At 44.9% G+C, this 25,968-nt stretch overlaps 1 protein-coding gene across 2 annotated transcripts in view; it reads right to left on the reverse strand.

The window, feature by feature from the left end:
* Positions 1 to 25,968, reverse strand: part of LOC128692955 (solute carrier family 22 member 20) — a 392,405-nt gene that overhangs the window by 244,277 nt on the left and 122,160 nt on the right. The window contains exons 2-4 of one of the 2 annotated variants that reach the window (XM_070081794.1): positions 16,785 to 16,955; positions 6,356 to 6,448; positions 5,623 to 5,728 (exon numbers count right to left, since the gene is read on the reverse strand). In XM_070081794.1, coding sequence (XP_069937895.1) covers positions 5,623 to 5,728; positions 6,356 to 6,443 — 194 coding nt within the window. In that variant the 5' untranslated portion in view covers positions 6,444 to 6,448; positions 16,785 to 16,955. The remainder of the gene's footprint in view (positions 1 to 5,622; positions 5,729 to 6,355; positions 6,449 to 16,784; positions 16,956 to 25,968) is intronic. The other variant, XM_070081788.1, reaches the window with a different exon arrangement.

Here is a 25,968-nt window from a genome sequence, read left to right on the forward strand (position 1 = left end):
AATGAGGAAATGGTATTACCTGGAGTTTACCTGGAGAGAGTTCCGGGGGTCAACGCCCCCGCGGCCCGGTCTGTGACCAGGCCTCCTGGTGGATCAGAGCCTGATCAACCAGGCTGTTGCTGCTGGCTGCACGCAAACCAACGTACGAGCCACAGCCCGGCTGATCAGGAACTGACTTTAGGTGCTTGTCCAGTGCCAGCTTGAAGACTGCCAGGGGTCTGTTGGTAATCCCCCTTATGTGTGCTGGGAGGCAGTTGAACAGTCTCGGGCCCCTGACACTTATTGTATGGTCTCTTAACGTGCTAGTGACACCCCTGCTTTTCATTGGGGGGATGTTGCATCGTCTGCCAAGTCTTTTGCTTTCGTAGTGAGTGATTTTCGTGTGCAAGTTCGGTACTAGTCCCTCTAGGATTTTCCAGGTGTATATAATCATGTATCTCTCCCTCCTGCGTTCCAGGGAATACAGGTTTAGGAACCTCAAGCGCTCCCAGTAATTGAGGTGTTTTATCTCCGTTATGCGTGCCGTGAAAGTTCTCTGTACATTTTCTAGGTCGGCAATTTCACCTGCCTTGAAAGGTGCTGTTAGTGTGCAGCAATATTCCAGCCTAGATAGAACAAGTGACCTGAAGAGTGTCATCATGGGCTTGGCCTCCCTAGTTTTGAAGGTTCTCATTATCCATCCTGTCATTTTTCTAGCAGATGCGATTGATACAATGTTATGGTCCTTGAAGGTGAGATCCTCCGACATGATCACTCCCAGGTCTTTGACGTTGGTGTTTCGCTCTATTTTGTGGCCAGAATTTGTTTTGTACTCTGATGAAGATTTAATTTCCTCATGTTTACCATATCTGAGTAATTGAAATTTCTCATCGTTGAACTTCATATTGTTTTCTGCAGCCCACTGAAAGATTTGGTTGATGTCCGCCTGGAGCCTTGCAGTGTCTGCAATGGAAGACACTGTCATGCAGATTCGGGTGTCATCTGCAAAGGAAGACACGGTGCTGTGGCTGACATCCTTGTCTATGTCGGATATGAGGATGAGGAACAAGATGGGAGCGAGTACTGTGCCTTGTGGAACAGAGCTTTTCACCGTAGCTGCCTCGGACTTTACTCTGTTGACGACTACTCTCTGTGTTCTGTTAGTGAGGAAATTATAGATCCATCGACCGACTTTTCCTGTTATTCCTTTAGCACGCATTTTGTGCACTATGACGCCATGGTCACACTTGCCGAAGGCTTTTGCAAAGTCTGTATATATTACATCTGCATTCTTTTTGTCTTCTAGTGCATTTAGGACCTTGTCGTAGTGATCCAATAGTTGAGACAGACAGGAGCGACCTGTTCTAAACCCATGTTGCCCTGGGTTGTGTAACTGATGGGTTTCTAGATGGGTGGTGATCTTGCTTCTTAGGACCCTTTCAAAGATTTTTATGATATGGGATGTTAGTGTTATTGGTCTGTAGTTCTTTGCTGTTGCTTTACTGCCCCCTTTGTGGAGTGGGGCTATGTCTGTTGTTTTTAGTAACTGTGGGACGACCCCCGTGTCCATGCTCCCTCTCCATAGGATGGAAAAGGCTCGTGATAGGGGCTTCTTGCAGTTCTTGATGAACACAGAGTTCCATGAGTCTGGCCCTGGGGCAGAGTGCATGGGCATGTCATTTATCGCCTGTTCGAAGTCATTTGGCGTCAGGATAACATCGGATAGGCTTGTGTTAATCAAATTTTGTGGCTCATAAAAAATTCATTTTGATCTTCGACTCTCAGTCTGGTTAGCGGCTTGCTAAAAACTGAGTCATATTGGGACTTGAGTAGCTCACTCATTTCCTTGCTGTCATCTGTGTAGGACCCATCTTGTTTAAGTAGGGGCCCAATACTGGACGTTGTTCTCGATTTTGATTTGGCATAGGAGAAGAAATACTTTGGGTTTCTTTCGATTTCATTTATGGCTTTTAGTTCTTCCCGCGATTCCTGACTCCTAAAGGATTCTTTTAGCTTAAGTTCGATGCTTGCTATTTCTCTGACCAGTGTCTCCCTACGCATTTCAGATATATTGACCTCTTTTAGCCGCTCTGTTATTCTTTTCCGTCGCCTGTAAAGGGAGCGCCTGTCTCTTTCTATTTTACATCTACTCCTCCTTTTTCTTAAAGGAATAAGCCTTGTGCAAACATCGAGTGCCACCGAGTTAATCTGTTCTAGGCATAAGTTTGGGTCTGTGTTGCTTAGTATATCTTCCCAGCTTATATCGGTTAGGAATTGGTTTACTTGGTCCCACTTTATGTTTTTGTTATTGAAGTTGAATTTGGTGAATGCTCCCTCGTGACTAGTCTCATTATGTCGGTCTGGGGCTCCACGCATACATGTCTGAACCTCAATTATGTTGTGATCTGAGTATATTGTTTTTTGATATGGTGACATTTCTTATCAGATCATCATTGTTAGTGAAGATGAGGTCTAGTGTATTCTCCAGTCTAGTAGGCTCTATTATTTGCTGGTTTAAATTGAATTTTGTGCAGAGATTTAAAAGCTCGTGTGAGTGTGGGTTTTCATCAGAGCTGCCTCCTGGTGTTGTCACTGCAACAATATTATTTGCTATATTCCTCCATTTTAGGTGCCTTAAGTTGAAATCCCCCAGGAGCAAGATGTTGGGGGCAGGAGCTGGAAGATTTTCCAAACAGTGGTCAATTTTTAACAGCTGTTCCTGGAATTGCTGGGATGTTGCATCCGGAGGCTTGTAGACTACCACAATGACTAGGTTTTGGTTCTCGACCTTTACTGCTAAAACTTCCACTACATCATTTGAGGCATTAATCAGTTCTGTGCAAACAAGTGACTCTGCAATGTACAGGCCAACCCCCCCCCCCCTTTTGCCTGTTCACTCTGTCACATCTGTATAGGTTGTAACCTGGGATCCATATTTCGTTGTCCAAGTGATCCTTTATGTGGGTCTCAGTGAAAGCCGCGAACATTGCCTTTGCCTCTGCAAGCAGTCCACGGATGAAAGGTATTTTGTTGTTTGTTGCTGGCTTTAGACCCTGTACATTTGCAAAGAAGAATGTTATCGGACTGGTGGTATTGTTGGTACTGGGGGGGGGATTTTTTTTCCGGCATTAGTATCTGTATCTGTTGGTTTGGAGTGGAGGCCATCGACTGTGGTTCCACTCCAGGAATGACTGGATTTGGTGTACGATTTCTGCCATTTGCTGCCAGTTTTTTTTCCTTCCTGGCACTAAAAAACCTCTCCCTCTTGAGTGGCTGTGGCTACCCAGGTTTTCCCATGGCCTGGATGTTTTGTATCTTTTTGTCCCCTTTAGATGGTATGCCTGGCAATTTAAGTTATAGCACAGTTTTTCCTGTACTGAAGAGGTACACAGTTCAGGGTGAAAAAGCTTACAGGAAGGGAGTTTGCATTTTCCTGTTGTCATATGGGCATGGCATTTTCTAGGGTGGTCATAGTTGCACGTCCCATCTGTTTTTCCAGATTTCCCATGCCAGCAGATACCAAGTGCATAGTATGTGCACAGGCTTGGTTTCCGTTTGCCTTGGGTTTCTGTGACTGTATTCCCTGTTGGTGCATGTTTCCCTGTCTTACTTCTATCCTCCCTAGCACCAACAATGGAGCTTCCACCAGTTGTTTTTGGTAATATATCCTCACTATTGCTAGTGGAGTCCTCTTGTTTGCTATTTCCTGCGGTATTTCTAGTTTGCAATATTGGTTTTATCTTATCTTTGACTACACTTGTTTCCCTACTATGGCTCCTGTCCCCTATGAGGTCATTTATATGTATTCCTTCCTGCGTATAGTTCCCGACTACCTGGACAAAATCTCCAGCTTCACCATTTCTGTCTCCCAGGACAGCATCTCCAGCTTCACCATTACTGTCTCCCAGGACAGCACCTCCAGCTTCACCATTACTGTCTCCCAGGACAGCACCTCCAGCTTCACCATTACTGTCTCCCAGGACAGCACCTCCAGCTTCACCATTACTGTCTCCCAGGACAGCACTATTAGCCCCACATTTACTGACTACCAGGACTTCATCTCCAGCCTTACAGTTTCTGACTACATGGCCAGTATCAAGGGCAGTACCATTCAGCCCAGACTTTTTGTGTTCCCATCTGTTGTAGAAAGCTTCCAGGTTGTCTATGAAAGCAGCTTTGATATTGTCCTCTTTTAATACCCTTGTGATTTTAGTCCACAGATTTATCTCTTTTGGGCATACCCAAAAACATTTCCCTGTTTTAACACTGCTTGTAGCTAGTTCTTGGATATCTGCACAAGGGGCGTGACACCAATTTCCACACAAATGACAATTTATCCATGTGGAAGCCCGTTTGTTTGACTGACCACAGACTACACACAGCTTCGTAATGATTTGAATGGTTGATTTACTGCAATTCTACTAGCAACCTCTTGAATATTCTATTAATAACCTCCTTAAATGAAGCTCTAGCTATTTGTATTTCTGTTTCTAACTGTTTTTGTATATTGGACAGCTTACCGTGCACGTTCCTGATGTATATGGTGATACCTACAGTATATGGAAGACACTTAGGACATTTTAGTTAAGGAAACTTTTCGCCACGAGTGGCTTCTTCAGTCCTAATACAAAGAAAACTACGAAAATGCGTATATATAGTGGTAGGAGTCAGGTGAAGTGTCGCGTGGGTAGAGGTGGTAGTAGTAGTAGTGGAAGTAAGTTGGTGAGACGGATGGCTGCAGAGGGACCTGTTGACATCATGTAACAGCAGTTTCCAGAATGGGTAAGATCCTGTTGATTAGCAATTTTGAGATACTGTTACTACCGGACTTTTGCTTTATAGTGTTACTGACAACAATTAGGGAAGCTTCTATCCATTTTCTCCGTCTTAAGTCGTCTTCTTTAATCGCTAGTTTAGCCTCACTGAATTTCATGAGGTGCCCAACATCGTCCCTACGTTGAACACACGCTTTTCTACGGTCATAATTTCTGCAAGCATTTTTGTGTTTGGTGATCTTAATGTCCAGAAATCTGGCTGTTTCTCCAACATATGCTTTGTCACACCCCTCACCCACATGGTACAATGTAAATTCCTGCACTTGTGCCAGAATAATGCTTGGGTTTTTGTATCAGGTTCCTAATAGTAGTTGAAGAGCTGGTGGATATTTTAGCCAATTTTCTGTCAAACATTTTTGAAGAAGCCACTCGTGGCGAAACGTTTCCTTTAATAAATGTCCTGAACTGTACACAAGTGTCTTTTCCGTTGCCACTAACTTTTTAAAAATGTTTGACAGAAAACTGGCTAAAATATCTACCAGCTATTCAACTACTATTAGGAACCTGATATAAAAACCCAAGCATTATTCTGGCACAAGTGCAGGAATCATGCAACGCTATTTAAACTCACCAGAGGGAATTTTGTCGATGTTGGTAAAATCCTCTTACCCTGCGCCCTGTTACTCACCTATATTATATATAAATCCATAGAACACTCAATATATGATTTGAGTCATTATTTGTTCATTAAATAAATCAGCCCAATACTAATTTATTGACTCATCTCCTGTATAAATTAACCCATCACTCACTTCTTACATTAATTGGCCCATTAGTCACTTGATGTATCAGGCGACCCATTACTCACCCATTATAGGAGGCAGTGTGGGTGTTATTAGGTACATTACAAGTGAAGTTAGGCATCGGGTTCATGAACTCGGAGCCGATCAGGAACGTTGGTAGGACGGTCGTTACTGAGAGGACAAAATACATAGCTATCAAAGTTTAGCTCTGCATATAAAGATAAAAATGTAATTGATTAGACTGAATATAACTATTGTAAAATAAGAATTGTGCATATATATAGCATCTTAAAACATTATTTAGTAAAGGTACTCGTCTTGCACCGTTTGTGCGGAGGCGATGCATTTATTAAGATGACATCTAGTAGTCTTAGTAGGAAATGATCTTTGGAAACACAGGATATGTACACCGGAAGGGTATTTCTCTCAGTGTATATATGCTGAGAGTTCACTTTAGTCCCTACTTTGGGGACTAAAATGTTCTTGTCTGGTGGTGAAACTGGAAGAGCCTAATGACCCTAGTGTAGCCGATAGTCTTTAACCCCTAAGTACAAACATATTGGTTGAGGTCTATCCAATAGGAGACACATTGTTCCGAAGAGAATCATTAGTAAATCAAATCAACACAGATAAAAATAAACAATAAAAAAAAAAACTTTGAGGAAGCTGGAGGAATGATAAAAGAAGATAAAAAAGTGCTACTTTCAATGTAAACACACACACACTCGTCATCCAAACACATCTGTGTAGCAGTTTATGTCTCCGAGTTGAATTCAGCAGCGTCTTGGAGAGACTCACCAAGGAAGTTGGCCGTAAAGAAGAGGAAGTTCCAGGGACCGATACCAAGCTTCGTCAGTACCTCGTCCAGTCCTTCTTGGCTGCTCATCTTAACTGCAACATTCAACATATTCATAATTGAAAGTTAACCTTCTGTCAAAGGTGCTTTTTTAAGGTTTCTGTTTAGTGCAACACAGAATTTTCCGAATTGCAGAACCAGGTCAAACTGTGTCTTTAACTGGTTAACTCCTCGCTCCTGACAAGTAATGAACAGGAAGTATGGGAAGAGCTCAGCATGAGAGTTAAGGAGGTATGGTCTTGAATGCCCTGGTAGACAAGCAAAATTTACATGTGGTATACACAGACTTTGCGAAAGTCTTCGACAAGTGCGATCCTGGTGTAATAATAAACAAAATGTGTGATAAAGGAATAACAGGAAAGTGGGTAGACGGGTCTATAATTTCCTAATATAAACAACACAGAGGGTAATAGTAAACAGCAAAATTAGTGACGGCTACAGTGAGAAGCTCTGTAGATAAATGGTTCTGAGAATCGACAAGTTGATAAATTAGACACATGTGCAACACTTCGGTATCTTTATTGAGGAAACGTTTCGCCACATAGTGGCTTCATCAGTCCATATAAGGAGAATGGTGAAGATCAGATACAGCAACATCCTGGGATCTTGATACAGGAAATTCTTCACTTGCCTAACTTATAGGTATGACCTACTTCCAGCTGTGGATTTGTCCAATATGATATCGGCTACGACTGTTTCATCTCACCTGTCTATGGTACATAAGTCACTTCTTCGCACGTATAGCTAAAGGACTGATTGCCTCAAACTTCTGATCTTCATTCTGCTTTGTATAGGACTGATGAAACCACTGTGTGGAGAAACGTTTCCTCAGTAAAGATATCCAAGTGTTGCACATGTGTCTAATTTATCAGTGAAAAGCTGTTCCACAAGGCACAGTACTCGCTCCCAGTGTTCCACAAGGCACAGTACTCGCTCCCAGTGTTCCACGAGGCACAGTACTCGCTCCCAGTGTTCCACGAGGCACAGTACTCGCTCCCAGTGTTCCACGAGGCACAGTACTCGCTCCCAGTGTTCCACGAGGCACAGTACTCGCTCCCAGTGTTCCACAAGGCACAGTACTCGCTCCCAGTGTTCCACGAGGCACAGTACTCGCTCCCAGTGTTCCACGAGGCACAGTACTCGCTCCCAGTGTTCCACGAGGCACAGTACTCGCTCCCAGTGTTCCACAAGGCACAGTACTCGCTCCCAGTGTTCCACGAGGCACAGTACTCGCTCCCAGTGTTCCACAAGGCACAGTACTCGCTCCCAGTGTTCCACAAGGCACAGTACTCGCTCCCAGTGTTCCACAAGGCACAGTACTCGCTCCCAGTGTTCCACAAGGCACAGTACTCGCTCCCAGTGTTCCACAAGGCACAGTACTCGCTCCCAGTGTTCCACAAGGCACAGTACTCGCTCCCAGTGTTCCACGAGGCACAGTACTCGCTCCCAGTGTTCCACAAGGCACAGTACTCGCTCCCAGTGTTCCACGAGGCACAGTACTCGCTCCCAGTGTTCCACAAGGCACAGTACTCGCTCCCAGTGTTCCACGAGGCACAGTACTCGCTCCCAGTGTTCCACGAGGCACAGTACTCGCTCCCAGTGTTCCACAAGGCACAGTACTCGCTCCCAGTGTTCCACAAGGCACAGTACTCGCTCCCAGTGTTCCACGAGGCACAGTACTCGCTCCCAGTGTTCCACGAGGCACAGTACTCGCTCCCAGTGTTCCACGAGGCACAGTACTCGCTCCCAGTGTTCCACAAGGCACAGTACTCGCTCCCAGTGTTCCACGAGGCACAGTACTCGCTCCCAGTGTTCCACAAGGCACAGTACTCGCTCCCAGTGTTCCACGAGGCACAGTACTCGCTCCCAGTGTTCCACGAGGCACAGTACTCGCTCCCAGTGTTCCACAAGGCACAGTACTCGCTCCCAGTGTTCCACGAGGCACAGTACTCGCTCCCAGTGTTCCACAAGGCACAGTACTCGCTCCCAGTGTTCCACGAGGCACAGTACTCGCTCCCAGTGTTCCACAAGGCACAGTACTCGCTCCCAGTGTTCCACGAGGCACAGTACTCGCTCCCAGTGTTCCACAAGGCACAGTACTCGCTCCCAGTGTTCCACAAGGCACAGTACTCGCTCCCAGTGTTCCACAAGGCACAGTACTCGCTCCCAGTGTTCCACAAGGCACAGTACTCGCTCCCAGTGTTCCACAAGGCACAGTACTCGCTCCCAGTGTTCCACAAGGCACAGTACTCGCTCCCAGTGTTCCACAAGGCACAGTACTCGCTCCCAGTGTTCCACAAGGCACAGTACTCGCTCCCAGTGTTCCACAAGGCACAGTACTCGCTCCCAGTGTTCCACAAGGCACAGTACTCGCTCCCAGTGTTCCACGAGGCACAGTACTCGCTCCCAGTGTTCCACAAGGCACAGTACTCGCTCCCAGTGTTCCACAAGGCACAGTACTCGCTCCCAGTGTTCCACGAGGCACAGTACTCGCTCCCAGTGTTCCACAAGGCACAGTACTCGCTCCCAGTGTTCCACGAGGCACAGTACTCGCTCCCAGTGTTCCACGAGGCACAGTACTCGCTCCCAGTGTTCCACAAGGCACAGTACTCGCTCCCAGTGTTCCACAAGGCACAGTACTCGCTCCCAGTGTTCCACGAGGCACAGTACTCGCTCCCAGTGTTCCACGAGGCGCAGTACTCGCTCCCAGTGTTCCACGAGGCGCAGTACTCGCTCCCAGTGTTCCACGAGGCGCAGTACTCGCTCCCAGTGTTCCACGAGGCACAGTACTCGCTCCCAGTGTTCCACAAGGCACAGTACTCGCTCCCAGTGTTCCACAAGGCACAGTACTCGCTCCCAGTGTTCCACAAGGCACAGTACTCGCTCCCAGTGTTCCACAAGGCACAGTACTCGCTCCCAGTGTTCCACGAGGCACAGTACTCGCTCCCAGTGTTCCACAAGGCACAGTACTCGCTCCCAGTGTTCCACAAGGCACAGTACTCGCTCCCAGTGTTCCACAAGGCACAGTACTCGCTCCCAGTGTTCCACAAGGCACAGTACTCGCTCCCAGTGTTCCACGAGGCACAGTACTCGCTCCCAGTGTTCCACAAGGCACAGTACTCGCTCCCAGTGTTCCACAAGGCACAGTACTCGCTCCCAGTGTTCCACGAGGCACAGTACTCGCTCCCAGTGTTCCACAAGGCACAGTACTCGCTCCCAGTGTTCCACTAGGCACAGTACTCGCTCCCAGTGTTCCACGAGGCACAGTACTCGCTCCCAGTGTTCCACAAGGCACAGTACTCGCTCCCAGTGTTCCACAAGGCACAGTACTCGCTCCCAGTGTTCCACGAGGCGCAGTACTCGCTCCCAGTGTTCCACGAGGCGCAGTACTCGCTCCCAGTGTTCCACGAGGCGCAGTACTCGCTCCCAGTGTTCCACGAGGCGCAGTACTCGCTCCCAGTGTTCCACGAGGCACAGTACTCGCTCCCAGTGTTCCACAAGGCACAGTACTCGCTCCCAGTGTTCCACAAGGCACAGTACTCGCTCCCAGTGTTCCACAAGGCACAGTACTCGCTCCCAGTGTTCCACAAGGCACAGTACTCGCTCCCAGTGTTCCACGAGGCACAGTACTCGCTCCCAGTGTTCCACAAGGCACAGTACTCGCTCCCAGTGTTCCACAAGGCACAGTACTCGCTCCCAGTGTTCCACGAGGCACAGTACTCGCTCCCAGTGTTCCACAAGGCACAGTACTCGCTCCCAGTGTTCCACGAGGCACAGTACTCGCTCCCAGTGTTCCACAAGGCACAGTACTCGCTCCCAGTGTTCCACGAGGCGCAGTACTCGCTCCCAGTGTTCCTCTAGGCACAGTTCTCGCTCCCAGTGTTCCACAAGGCACAGTACTCGCTCCCAGTGTTCCACAAGGCACAGTACTCGCTCCCAGTGTTCCACAAGGCACAGTACTCGCTCCCAGTGTTCCACAAGGCACAGTACTCGCTCCCAGTGTTCCACGAGGCGCAGTACTCGCTCCCAGTGTTCCACGAGGCGCAGTACTCGCTCCCAGTGTTCCACGAGGCGCAGTACTCGCTCCCAGTGTTCCACGAGGCGCAGTACTCGCTCCCAGTGTTCCACGAGGCGCAGTACTCGCTCCCAGTGTTCCACGAGGCGCAGTACTCGCTCCCAGTGTTCCACGAGGCACAGTTCTCGCTCCCAGTGTTCCACAAGGCACAGTACTCGCTCCCAGTGTTCCACAAGGCACGGTACTCGCTCCCAGTGTTCCACAAGGCACAGTACTCGCTCCCAGTGTTCCACAAGGCACAGTACTCGCTCCCAGTGTTCCACAAGGCACAGTACTCGCTCCCAGTGTTCCACGAGGCACAGTACTCGCTCCCAGTGTTCCACGAGGCACAGTACTCGCTCCCAGTGTTCCACGAGGCACAGTACTCGCTCCCAGTGTTCCACGAGGCACAGTACTCGCTCCCAGTGTTCCACAAGGCACAGTACTCGCTCCCAGTGTTCCACAAGGCACAGTACTCGCTCCCAGTGTTCCACGAGGCACAGTACTCGCTCCCAGTGTTCCACGAGGCACAGTACTCGCTCCCAGTGTTCCACAAGGCACAGTACTCGCTCCCAGTGTTCCACAAGGCACAGTACTCGCTCCCAGTGTTCCACAAGGCACAGTACTCGCTCCCAGTGTTCCACAAGGCACAGTACTCGCTCCCAGTGTTCCACAAGGCACAGTACTCGCTCCCAGTGTTCCACGAGGCACAGTACTCGCTCCCAGTGTTCCACAAGGCACAGTACTCGCTCCCAGTGTTCCACAAGGCACAGTACTCGCTCCCAGTGTTCCACGAGGCACAGTACTCGCTCCCAGTGTTCCACAAGGCACAGTACTCGCTCCCAGTGTTCCACGAGGCACAGTACTCGCTCCCAGTGTTCCACAAGGCACAGTACTCGCTCCCAGTGTTCCACAAGGCACAGTACTCGCTCCCAGTGTTCCACAAGGCACAGTACTCGCTCCCAGTGTTCCACAAGGCACAGTACTCGCTCCCAGTGTTCCACAAGGCACAGTACTCGCTCCCAGTGTTCCACAAGGCACAGTACTCGCTCCCAGTGTTCCACAAGGCACAGTACTCGCTCCCAGTGTTCCACAAGGCACAGTACTCGCTCCCAGTGTTCCACAAGGCACAGTACTCGCTCCCAGTGTTCCACAAGGCACAGTACTCGCTCCCAGTGTTCCACAAGGCACAGTACTCGCTCCCAGTGTTCCACAAGGCACAGTACTCGCTCCCAGTGTTCCACAAGGCACAGTACTCGCTCCCAGTGTTCCACAAGGCACAGTACTCGCTCCCAGTGTTCCACAAGGCACAGTACTCGCTCCCAGTGTTCCACAAGGCACAGTACTCGCTCCCAGTGTTCCACAAGGCACAGTACTCGCTCCCAGTGTTCCACAAGGCACAGTACTCGCTCCCAGTGTTCCACAAGGCACAGTACTCGCTCCCAGTGTTCCACAAGGCACAGTACTCGCTCCCAGTGTTCCACAAGGCACAGTACTCGCTCCCAGTGTTCCACAAGGCACAGTACTCGCTCCCAGTGTTCCACAAGGCACAGTACTCGCTCCCAGTGTTCCACAAGGCACAGTACTCGCTCCCAGTGTTCCACAAGGCACAGTACTCGCTCCCAGTGTTCCACAAGGCACAGTTCTCGCTCCCAGTGTTCCACAAGGCACAGTACTCGCTCCCAGTGTTCCACAAGGCACAGTACTCGCTCCCAGTGTTCCACAAGGCACAGTACTCGCTCCCAGTGTTCCACAAGGCACAGTACTCGCTCCCAGTGTTCCACAAGGCACAGTACTCGCTCCCAGTGTTCCACAAGGCACAGTACTCGCTCCCATTCTTTTCCTCATCCTCATATCTGATAGAGACGGAGATGTAAGCCACAACATCGTGTCCTCCTTCGCTGATGATACCAGAATTTGCATGGCAGTGTTATCTTCAAATGGGCCTCAGAGAACAATATGAAGTGTAATGAAGACAAATATCAGTTACTCTGCTATGGAAAACTCGAAGAAATAAAAACTGGATCGGAGTATAAAACAAAATTCCAATCACACAATAGAGCAAAAAACTAATGTGAAGGACCTGAGAGTGGTAATATCAGGGTATCTCACTTTCAAAAATCACAACAATATCTCTACCACATTGCTAAGAACGTGATAGGTTGGATAATGAGACCTTCAAAACTACAGATGATTCTCCTCAAATCACTTGTTCTGTCCAGGCTGGAATATTGAATTGCATTAACGATCCCTTTCAAGGCAAGTGAAATTGCAGACCTGGAGAATATACAGAGAACTTTCACTGAGCGTATAAGTACAATGAAGCATCTAAATTATTGGAAACGGTTGAAATCCCTGGACCTGTACTCCATGGAACGCAGGTGAGAAAGATACATTATAATATACACTTGGAAAATCTTAGAGGGACTAGTCTCAAATCTGCACAGGGAAATCACTTCCTACGAAAGCAAAAGACTCGGCAGGTGGTGCAACATCCCTCCCCAATGAAAAGCTGGGGCACCACGAGTACGCTAAGAGACACCACAATAAGCGTCAGGGGACCAAGACTGTTCAACTGCTTCCCAGCATACATTAGGAGGATTACCAATAGATCTCTGGCTATCTTCAAGAGGAAACTGGACAGACATCTAAAGTCAGTACCTGACCAGCCGGGCTGTGGTTCGTACGTCGGTCTGTGTGCGACCAGCAATAACAGCCAGGCTGATCAGGCCCTGATCCACCGTGAAGCATGGTCATGGACCTGGCCGAGGGGACGTTGACCCCCGAAACACCCTTTAGGTATACTCCAGGAGACAAAGGCTTCTAGCAAACTGAGGCAGCAGAGTGCACCAGTAACTGCTAGACACAATATACACAACTGGAAAGGAGGTGAATAAACTGCTATGTGAATTAGATACCTCGAAGGAGGTGAGACAAGATAATATCTTTCCGTGGGCCCTGAGAGATTAAGCAGAGGCACTGTGTGTGCCTCTAGTAACAATCTTCAACAAGTCTATCGATAAAGGACAACTGCCAGAACAAATGTAGTCCCACTTTTTACGAACAGAGACAGACAGGCTGTATTAAATTACAGACAAGTGTCACTGACATGTATAGTATGTAAAGAAGATTATCAAAAGAAGAATGGTGAAGAATCTAGATCTTTCTAGAGGCTTCACCGTTCTTCTTCAGGAAGGAAAATTTTGAGTCACAAGCCTATCGGAGATCTACAGCAAGATACCAAGAAGTAAGACAGGAGAGATAAGAGTGGGTAGATTGCATTTTCTCGGACTGTAAGAAGGCTTCTGAGACAGTAACACACTAGAGGTGCAGGCAGGAATTACAGGAAAGGCATTGAATAGATCAAGGAATAGATCAACGATGGACCTGTCATCAGTCATTTAAACTAGGTACATTTTTGTTACTCCTGGCACTACAATTAAACACAATCCTCAGAGGAGTGGTCTTAGAATCCTTCTTCACTCCGTGATGTGGCAAATAGTGACCATAAATTTTGGCTTGCTCAGGAGGTACCTCTTCTATAAATTTATTAATTAATTGTTCAGTAATTATATCATTTTAGGCAGTCAACAATTCTGGTGTCTTACTCAGTTCACGGAGTTGAGCCTTTAACTGTCCATATGCCATTCTGTAATTAGTGGGCAATTCTGGATGGTTCAGTCTCCACGGAAGTCGTACCCAGTATTGTCCAGATTCAAATTTTACATCTCTCAGGTATTGTTCCTGAGTAAAAGAATCGTCTGGACTTTCTTCATTTACATTTATTCCAATGCTGTCTAATTCCCACAATTTATGCACTGGCTCAACACCATCCTCTATGGAAGAATTATACTGGGGTACGATTTCATGAGTAAGACACACAGTTATGGTATTTGTAGTTTCCTCTAGTCATGAATTATTATTACGAGGAATCCTACCATACATTACATGGCCTCCTGCAGTCTTCAAAAGGGTGACACCACATTTCTTTACCATACCCTTTACAAAGGAGGCATAATGGTCACTACTTATCAAAATATTTATTGGGCCTACAGAATCATCACTTACCCCAGAAGGTGCTAAATTTACATTATGTGAAAGTCTTTCTGTAGCTTTACTAAGCCCTACTGTAGATATTTTTTCTGGGAGTCTATCTACAATTACTGCATTAACACGTTTTTTATCATTGCCCAAACTGACAGTTACATAAACAGTGTCACACAATTGAGCCCTTTTATCTGAGAGAAAACCAGATAATTTTAGAGTTGTAGGATCTCCCATCTGTACTTTCATCCCATCAAGACATTTACGTTTTATGAAAGTACGCTGGGATCCATGGTCTAATACTGCATTTACATTTTCTGATTTATGCGTTTTATCATCAATTTTTACCTGTAACACAGGTAAGACTACTTCAGCAAAACCATCATTATTAACATTAGCAGCAATTTTTACATTAGCCACTGTTGTGTCAGGATTGTCAACATTATCGTATAGACCCTTACACATGACTATATGGTGTCTTCCTTTGTGACATTGATAACAGTTGTTTAATTTCGCATGACAATCCTTTACATTGTGATTATCTAGACATCTGATACATCTGTCAAGTTCCTCCAATCTTTCAACTTTATCATTCCATGAATTGTATGCATTGCAATTCTTAGAAAAATGAGTACCCTTGCAGAAAAGACAATCTCTCTTTTCTTTGACTGGTTTCTTATTAACTGGGCTACTCTTAGGAGGGTACTTATTTTTCTTACCTTGTGAAGAATCATCATTTCTGATTCCTGCTACTTGATATGCATCTATGCAACTCTTATTAGTAGATGAATTCTGATTATTACCATTGGGATAATTTTTCCCTTTGTGAAACTTGACAGATACCTCGGAGTTATTATGTGTTGCATCTTTAAAATGAGTTAGTTGGCTGGTCTGCAACTGAACAATTAATTCTTGCAGACCTAGTTATATTTCCTCCAGACCAAAATAACCTTCGTGATACTTGTTCGAGATTCATTCAAGTGTTATACTACTTGTATGAGTATGTGAGCATCTCCTCTTATCTGTCCTTTGAGGTAAAATAATTTAGTTACACAGGCTAGGTCACTCCTGTCATGCACAGCTGCTTTAAAAATAGACCAAAACTCATCTCAATTTTCTCCAGGATTAAATACAGGTAAACATAATTCTGGGAGTTTTGGCAAAGACATATTATTTGTTGGAATAGATTGATTAAATGCGTGGTTTACACCTTTTAATTTATTCAAAAGCCTGACTTTTACAAGAATCTTTTCTTCTAATTCATAATACTGGTTAATCATAAGATTTACTTCAGCCTCATCTACACAGCTTACTAACAAATCTCCTTCATATTTTTTATAATATAATTTGTATAAATCATGTCTATTCCCTAAAGCATCTAAATACAATTTTAAATCATCAGTGTTCACAGTTTCTTGATTCATTAATTCCAAACATATATTGTATGCCTTTGTTACATGACCCTTTCTAGCCTGCAATGATGATTTTTTTGCTCTAAATTCCATGTGTTTGTCCTCTACATTAATTTCCTCATTTTCACCCATGGTGCAATGTATTAAATTCAACTTAATTAATAACACTGATTATGTACTTAATTATGCACTTTATAAAGGTAAATATTACAACTTACCTTTGAATAAATCCTAGTTACTTGAGCTTAGCAATTACATGTAAGAAAATTATAATATAAACTTTAATTATACATTAAAATGTTAGCTACACTTGAGCTTAGCAATTACACACATAAGAAAATTAGAATATAAATTTTAAATACACATTAATATAATCTTAGCCAGACTTGGCTTATCCTTGCCAGATTCAGATTTGGCTTAGCAAAATTAATATTGTACAAATACACTAATATAAATCCTAGCCAGAATTTGGCTTAGCAAAATTAATATTGTACAAATACACTAATATAAATCCTAGCCAGAATTTGGCTTAGCAAAATTAATATTATACAAATACACTAATATAAATCTTTGCCAGAATTTGGCTTAGCAAAATTAATATTATACACACTAATAAAAATCCTAGCCAGGCTTGGTTTAGCAAAATTATTATACAAATACACTAATATAAATCTTGTCCAGAATTTGACTTAGCAAAATTAATATTATACACATACACTAATATAAATCCTTGCCAGGCTTGGCTTACCAAAACTTAGTATTGTAATAATTATAACCCACTACACATTAACTAAATTTAAAAAGGATTATTTGGTGTTCTGGTAGCGGGGTGTAAATGATATGTCTTCGGAGGCTTCTTACTTTATTGTTAAGTTGTGGTGGGTACACAGGCTTGTGTGTTGTGCCCATGGCCCGGGCAGGGCCATCCCATGAGAGAGAGAGCTAGTAGGCCTTCTGTCTTCCTGCTAGGCCGCTGTGTGAGTGAGAGCGAGGCAGGGGCAGACAGGCTGGCATGCCCACCGAGAGGCCTGGCTACAGAGGGCAACACTTGAGTGGCGCGAAATATGAACTAAGCTAGCAGACAGCATGGGCTGTCTGTGCAGACAGTACAGGCTGTCTACAAATTTGTGGACCTAACATCCACCTCCTGTTATTTCACATATAATTATTAATTAATTTACTAATTAATGGCTTCACTAATTACATCCAGTTCAATCAAGGACCAATGGGCAACTAATTGTGGAAAATTAAATTTACCTGGATGTAACTCATAAGGTACATACCAGTAAATGGTAACAAAGATAATTATTATTTATCAAAGTTACATAGACAAGTAGGAATTTTGGGACACCTAGGTCGTAAAAAATGTCCCCCTTCGTTACCTACAACTGTCATATCCACAAGTCACTCTTGACCTATATAAATTTCAAATGAAATATACATTACCAAGAATTATGGTAAACATTATTATAAATTTGTGGATTGTATGTTAAAATTAATAAATGATTACATATACACATTTATGTAACAGAAGAAGAATTTATAATCATAACACTCACCAGTCTGGAGATTACTGTGTGTCATGTACAGAACCCCCCTGTCTAAATTTTTAAAAAAATTACTGGCCAGAATTCTAAACATAAACATAGACAACTAATCTGAGATTCCTGGAGCTGTCCTGTCCATCTGCTTAATGCTCACATTATACAGGGCTGCACATCCAACAATTTCGGCTAATATTTGAGAAGTTTTATGCCAATTAAAACCCCTAGAGCAACGAAAATTATGCACATTACATTAGCGTGCCTGTACCACATTCTAAAACAATGGCGTCTCCCCCCTGCTCCTTAGTGCAGGCGCAGAGCTTCCCTCTTGATTCTCTTCTTTTAAAAATACACTTTAGAGCAAAGTAATGTATTAATCAGGTATATTTACATTATAAAATTACACAGCATAATTTTTGGGAAATTATTTTCCACAGTGGGTGACTTTAATCACAAGGAAATTAACTGGAGAAACCTGGAGTCACATAGGGGTCCAGAAACATGGAGGGCTAAGATGATGGAGGTGGTACTGGAAATGTCATGCACCAACATGTTAGGGACACTACTAGAAAGAGAGAGAGAGAGAGAGAGAGAGAGAGAGAGAGAGAGAGAGGAGGGGAGAGAGAGAGAGAGGAGGGGAGAGAGAGAGAGAGAGACAGACAGACAAGTTGAGCCCAAGATTGCTGAGAAAATGTGCAGACCAGCAGGCAGTACCTCTAACTCGCATCTTTCAGCACTGCCTAGTACAGTGTAATTGTCCTTCTCTGTGGAAAGAGGCAAATGTAGTCCCTGTTTGCAAAAAGAAGAGCAGGGCAGAAAACAGCAACTACAGACCAGTGTCACTGCTGTCAATCACTGGCCAGATCCTTGAGACAATAATCTCAAGAAAATTACAGTTTTTTGACTATCACTCACTACTTTGTGACCGTCAATATGACATCAGGAAAGGTTACTCTGCTGCTGATCTGTTGTGAAACCTCTCCACTAAGTGGCACCAGTCACTGGATGAATCCAAAGTCAGCTGTGTGTAGTAGCACTGGACATTGCTGGTGCTTTCGACTGGGTGTGGCACCAGGGCCTCTTAGCAAAACTGCAAGCTCTGGGAATTGCAGGCTCTACACTATGTCTCCTCAGTGATTACCTTCATGGTAGATCTCTAAGGTCGTTCTCAATTGAGCGGAATCAGTTAGACATCCTATTGGGACAAGTGTTCCACAAGGAAGTGTGCTGGGACCATTGTTATGGAATGTCTACTTCAATGACCTTCTTCATCTCATTCCAGAACCCCATGCATATGCAGATGACTGTACACTGGCATTCACTTATCCAAGAGAAGAAATGCTAGATGCTCTGAGCTACATCAGTCACCAGCTAAGAGCTATATCAGCATGGGGAAATAGATGACAAGTAACATTTGCACCTGAGAAAACACAAATGATGATGCTCTCTAGACACCATGATGGTAATGCCGGTGCAGTAGTAAGGATGAATGGAAGGGTGTTGGCACATGGGGGAGAAGTTGATGTCCTTGGGGAGAAATTTGACTCCAAACTGACCATGAAGAACCACGTTGTAAATCTTGCAAAGAAGGCAGCCAGGAAGCTTACAGCACTTCGCTGTATCTCGCATCTGCTTGACAGTAGGGGTTGCAAGATTCTGTACGAGGAAAAGGTATGCTCACACCTAGAGTATGCTCCACTTTCTTGGTTTGCCTGCCCTCCCCTCCCCCACTCTCATCTGCGACTGTTTGACAGAGTAGAGAACAGAGCAAGACGTCATATCTCTCGTCTGGACCAGTCCTGGATAGATCTGTCATTTCAGCAGAGCCTTCAACACAGGAGGGATGTGAGTGGCCTTACTGTTATATGCAAGACCAATATTGTCAAAGTACCACACTTGGATTCACTTCGAGGACAGCGTGATGCAAGCTTCTATACCACAAGACTGGCAGAAAGCAGCAAGTTCACTCTGGCTGTACACTTCTCCAGAACATCACTTCATCTGAGATCATTTAGCCCCAGGATGACTTGAGTATGGAACACATTCGTACAACATTATGATGTCAACGAGGTAAAGTCAGTTGATCAAATAAAAATGCTGGCTCACAGATGGCTCCAACTTTATCCTGTTCCCTACTTGTTTGTCTCATAACAATAAAAATGCTCTCAAATGAGCTGATGTAGGTAACAGCTCTTAGCTTGTCAATAAAGTTAGGAATCCTTAACCTGTAAATAGCTTGTCAATAAAGCTAGGGATCCTTAACCTTGTCAAACCCTGTGTAAAGAGAGAGAGAGAGAGAGAGAGAGAGAGAGAGAGAGAGAGAGAGAGAGAGAGGAGGATTAAGCAACAAGACTGGACCCCATATTTACCTTGAGTAGTTCAGACACTGAGGACATTACATACAAAAGGCCCCTTGGAGCTTGGCCCCTTGGTCCTGAGCTTCGAATACATAGTAGAGTTACAACTGGGGAGAGAAGAAGGAAGAGTAGGATTGGAGAAGCCAAACTACAAAAGAAGGGACTACTCAGGCATGAGGAATTTCCTACATGAGGTTCAGTGGGAAAGAGAATTCTTGGGAAAATCTGTAAATGAAATGATGGAACATGTGACAACGAACTGCAAGGAGGCAGACGAGAGGTTCGGTTCCAAGGGAACAGAAATAATGGGAAGACCAGAACGAATCCTTGGTTCACCCAAGGGTGCAAAGAGGCCAAAACTAAGTGCGCTGGAGAATGGAAAATGTTTAGAAGACAAAAAGACCAGACAAATACGGAGATTAGTCGGAGAGCCAGAAATAAATATGCACAGATAAGGAGAGAGGCCCAGCGGCAACACAAAAATGAAATAGCATCGAAAGCCAAGTCTGATCTGATGCTGTTGTACAGCCACATCAGGAGGAATACGGCAGTCGAGGACTAGGTGATCAGGCTAGGGAAGGAAGGAGGGGAGCACACAGGAAAAGACAGAGTAGTATGTTAAGAGCTTAACATGAGATTTAAGGAAGTATTTTCATTGAGGACAGAAAGGATTCCGGGAAGCCGGGATGATGAGGTAAACTAACAATAATACACAGCCGAGGAGAAGGTGAAGGGAAATCCTGTGTCACAAACCTACTGGAGTTGTACGACAAGTTGACAGAGGTAAGACAAGAGAAAGAGGGGTGGGTAGATTTGCATTTTCTTGGACTGAGAGAAGGCTTTCGTCACAGTTCCCCACAAGAGATGAGTGCAAAGACTAGAGGATCAGGCAGGTATAACTGGAAAGCCACTGCAATGGATTAAAGAATACTTGACAGAAAGGCAACAACGAGTCATGGTACGTAACGAGGTGTCAGAGTGGGCGCCTGTGAAGAGTGGAGTTTCACACAGATCAGTCCTTGGATAGGTGCTGTTTCCGGTATATGTGAATGACATGACAGAAGGGACAGGCTCAAAAGTGTCCCTGTTTGCAGACAATGTGAAGCTAATGAGGAGAATTCAATCGGATGATGATCAGGCAAGACTGCAAAGGGATCCAGACATGCTGCAAGCCTGGTCCAGCAACTAGCTCCTGGATTTTAAGCTTGTTTAATATCTTTATGATGCACCCCATATCCATCTTGTGGGCAGCAGTCAAACGATTACAGAGATACATAATGGGTCCAGGGACTGGACCCCAAAGTTTTGGTAGGTGAACAAGTTGCAAGAGTAGTGAACAGTTTACATGTTTATATCTGGTCGCAGTTTTAATGATATATTATTATTATGATTATTAAGACACTTATCGTTTCCCACCAAGATAGGGTGGCCCGAAAAAGAAAAATTTTCATCATTCACTCCATCACTGTCTTACCAGACGCATGCTTACACTACAGCTATAAAACTGGAACATTAACACCACACCTTCAGATTGCGAGCACTGTACTTCCCATCTCCAGGACTCAAGTCCGGCCTGCTGGTTTCCCTGAATTCCTTCATAAATGTTACCTTGCTCACACTCCAACAGCACGTCAAGTCCTAAAAACCATTTGTCTCCATTTACTCCTGTCTAACACACTCACGCACGCTTACAGGTTTTGCCCTAGCACACAAAACCTCCTTTACCCCCTCCCTCCAACCTTTCCTAGGCCGACCCCTACCATGCCTTCCCTCCACTACAGATTTGTATACTCTCGAAGTCATTCTATTTCGTTCCATCCTCTCTACATGTCCAAACCATCTTAATAACCCCTTCTCAGCCCTCTGGATAATAATTTTAACAATCCCACACCTCCTCCTAATCTCCAAACTACGAATTCTCTGCATTATATTCACACCACACATTGCCCTCAGACATGTCATCTCCACTGCCTCCAGCCTTCTCCTTGTTGCAATATTCACAACTCATACCTCACACCTATACAAGGCCATTGGTATAACTATACTCTCATACATTCCCCTCTTTGCTTTCATGGATAAAGTTCTTTGTCTCCACAGACTCCTCAGTGAACCACTCATCTTTCTCCACTCGTCAGTCCTATGATTCACCTCATCCTTCATCGACCCATCTGCTGACACGTCCACTCCAAAATATCTGAACACATTCACCTCCTCCATACTCTCTCCCTCCAATCTGATATCCAATCTTCTGTTACCTAATTTTTATGTTATCCTCATCACCTTACTTTTTCCTATATTCACTTTTAACTTCCATTTTTTACATACCTACCAAACTCATCAACCAACCTCTGCAACTTCTCTTCAGAATCTCCCAAAGCACAGTGTCATCAGCAAAGAACAACTGTGACAACTCCCACTTTGAGTTAGATTCTTTATCTTTTAACCCCACACCTCTTGCCAACACCCGAACATTCCCTTCTTTTATTACTCCATCTATAAATATATTGAACAACCATGGTGACATCACACATCCCTGTTTAAGGCCTACTTTTACTGGGAAATAATCCCACCTTTCTCCTACATACTCCAGCCTGAGCCTCACTATCCTCGTAAAAACTTTTCACTGCTTTCAATAACCTACCTCCTATTCCATACATTTGTAACATCTGCCACATTGCCCCCCTATCCACCTTTTCCAAATCCACAAATGCCACATAAACCTCTTTACCCTTACCCAAATACTGTTCGCCTATATGTTTCACTGTAAACACTTGGTCTACACACCCGATACCTTTCCTAAAGCTTCCTTGTTCATCTGTTATTCTGGTCTCCGTCTTACTCTCAGTTCTATCAATAATAACTCTACCATACACTTTCCAAGGTCTACTCAACAGACTTATTCCACTATAATTTTTACACTCACTTTCGTCCCCTTTGCCTTTATACAAAGGAACTATGCATGCTATCTGCCAATCCCTAGGTACCTTTCCCTCTTCCATACATTTATTTAAAAAAAAGAAAACACTAACCACTCCATAACTATATCTCCACCTGCTTTTAACATTTCTATATTTACCTCATCAATCCCAGCTGCTCTTCCCCCTTTCATTCTACTCACTGCCCCACGCACTTTCCCCACACTCACAACTGGCTCTTCCTCACTCCTACAAGATGTTGTTCCTCCTTGCCCTATACACGAAATCACAGCTTCCCTATCTTCATCAACATTTAACAATTCCTCAAAATATTCCCTCCATCTTCCCGATATCTCTAATTCTGCATTTAATAACTATTTTCTCCTATTTTTAACTATCAAATCCATTCTTTCCCTAGGTTTTCTCGACGTATTAGTCTCACTCCAAAACTTTTTCTTATTTTCAACATAATTTGTTGATAACATCTCACCCACTCTCTCATTTGTTCTCTTTTTACATTCCTTCACCACTCTTTTAGCCTCTCTTTCTCTCTCCACATACTCTTCCCTCCTTGCATCACTTCTACTTTGTAAAAACTTCTCATATGCTAAATTTTTCTCTCTTACTACTCTCTTTACATCATCCTTCCACCAATCGCTCTTCTTGGCTCCCACACCCACTTTCCTGTAACCACAAACTTCTGCTGAACATTTTAACACTATTTTCTTACACTTACACCATACATCTACCCTATTGCCTGTATTCTCACTAGCCCATCTATCCTCCAACAGTTGTTTATATTTTACCCTAACTGTCTCCTACTTTAGTTTATAAACCTTCACTTCTCTCTTACTTGCTGCTTCTATTTTCGTTGTATCCCAGCTACCTTTTACTCTCACTGTAGCTACAACTAAAAGGTGATCTGATATATCTGTGGCCCCTCTATAAACATGTACATCCTGAAGTCTACCCAACAATCTTTTATCTACCAATACGCAGTCCAACAAACTACTGTCATTTCGCCCTACATCATATCTTGTATACTTATTTATCCTCTTTTTTTTAAATATGTGTTACCTATAACCAAACCCCTTTCTATACAAAGTTCAATCAAATGCTCCCCATCATCATTTACACCTGGCACCCCAAACTTACCTACCACACCCTCTCTAAATGCTTCTCCTACTTTAGCATTCAGGTCCCCTACCACAATTACTCTTTCACTTGGTTCAAAAGTTTCTACACACTCGCTTAATTAACATCTATCAAAAATCTCTCTCTCTCCTCTACACTCCTCTTTTCTCCAGGTGCATACACACTTATTATGACCCGCTTTTCACATCCGACCCTTATTTTAATCCACATAATCCTTGAATTTATCCATTTATATTCCCTCTTTTCCCTCCATAACTGACCCTTCAACATTATTGCTAGCCCTTCCTTAGCTCTAACTCTCTCAGATACTCCTGACTTAATCCCATTTATTTCTCCTCTCTGAAACTCACCTACTCCCTTCAGCTTGTTTTCCTTAGAGCAGAACATCCAACATCCTTTCATTCATAACCTTTGCAATATCTTCTTTCTTATCATCCGCACTACATCCACGCACATTCAAACATTCTGTTTTATAAAGTTCTTCTTTTTCTTCTTTTTAGTAATTTATATAGGAGAAGGGGTTACTAGCCCATTGCTCCCGGCATCTAGTGGCCTCCTACGACACGCATGGCTTACGGAGGAAGAATTCTGTTCCACTTTCCCATGGAGATAAGCAGAAATAAACAAGAACAAGAACTAGGAAGAAAATAGAAGAAAACCCAAAGGGGTGTGTATATATATGCTTGTACATGCATGTATAGTGTGACCTAAGTGTAAGTAGCAGTAGCAAGACGTACCTGCAACCTTGTGAATTTATGGGACAGAAAAAGACACCAGCAATCCTACCATCATGTAAAACAATTACAGGCTTATGTTTCACAATCATTGGGTAGGACGGTAGTACCTCCCTGGGTGGTTGCTGTCTACCAACCGAGTCACACACACACACACACACACACACACACACACACACACACACACACACCAGTGAAGAGGCAGGGGCCAAGAGCTCGGACTCGACCCCTGCAACCTCAACTAGGTGAGTACAACTAGGTGAGTACACACACACACACACACACACACACACACACACACACACACACACACACACACACACACACACACACACATACACACACCTGTAGCGCAGTGGTCAGCGCAGTGGTCAGCGCAGCCGGCTCACAACCGATTGGTCCCGGGTTCGTATCCCGGGCAGGGAGAGACGTATGAGCAAGTCTCCTTACACCCGTTGCCTCTGTTCACCTAGCAGTAAATAGGTACCTGGGTGTTAGTCGACTGTTGTGGGTCGCATCCTGGGGGAGAGTCAATGCTACAATATCTGAGACTCAAACTCCCTCAAATAACCTAATTGCTCTCACTCAGCGAGTGAGAACCAGTGAAACAAGGGTCACAATCTGAAGTTGAAGACCCAGAAGAGTCAAATGGATGTTAGGAAGTATTTCTTCAGTCATAGAGTAGTCAGGAAGTGGAATAGCCTAGCAGGTGAGGTAGTGGAGGCAGGAGCCATACATAAATTTAAGATGAGGTATGATAAAGCTCATGGAGCAGGGAGAGAGAGGACCCAGTAGTACTCAGTGAAGAGGCAGGGCCAGGAGCAGAGTCTCGACTCCTGCAACCACAATTTAGTGAGTACAATTAGGTGAGTACACACACACAGGCCCCGTGGCCTGGCTGGCAAAGCTCTCACTTCACACGCGGAGAGCCACGGTTCGATTCGCGGCGGGGTGGACACATTTCGACGCGTTTCCTTACAACTGATGTCCTGTTCACCTAGAAGCAAATAGGTACCTGGGTGTTAGCCGATTGCTGTGGGTCGCATCCTGGGGGACAAAATTGAGGACCCCAATGGAAATAAGACAGACAGTCCTCGATGACGCACTGCCTTTTTTGGGTTATCCTGGATCTACCTGGAGTCTACCTGGAGGGAATTCCGGGGATCAACGTCCCCGCGGCCCGGTCCACGACCAGGCCTCCCGGTGGATCAGGGCCTGATCAACGAGGCTGTTACTGCTGGCCGCACATAATCCAACGTACGAACCACAGCCCGGCTGATCCGGCACCGTCTTTAGGTATCTGTCCAGCTCCCTCTTGAAGACAACCAGGGGTCTTCCCG

The sequence above is a fragment of the Cherax quadricarinatus genome, chromosome 6, assembly GCF_038502225.1.
Source record: "Cherax quadricarinatus isolate ZL_2023a chromosome 6, ASM3850222v1, whole genome shotgun sequence".
NCBI classification, from domain to species: Eukaryota; Metazoa; Arthropoda; class Malacostraca; order Decapoda; family Parastacidae; genus Cherax; species Cherax quadricarinatus.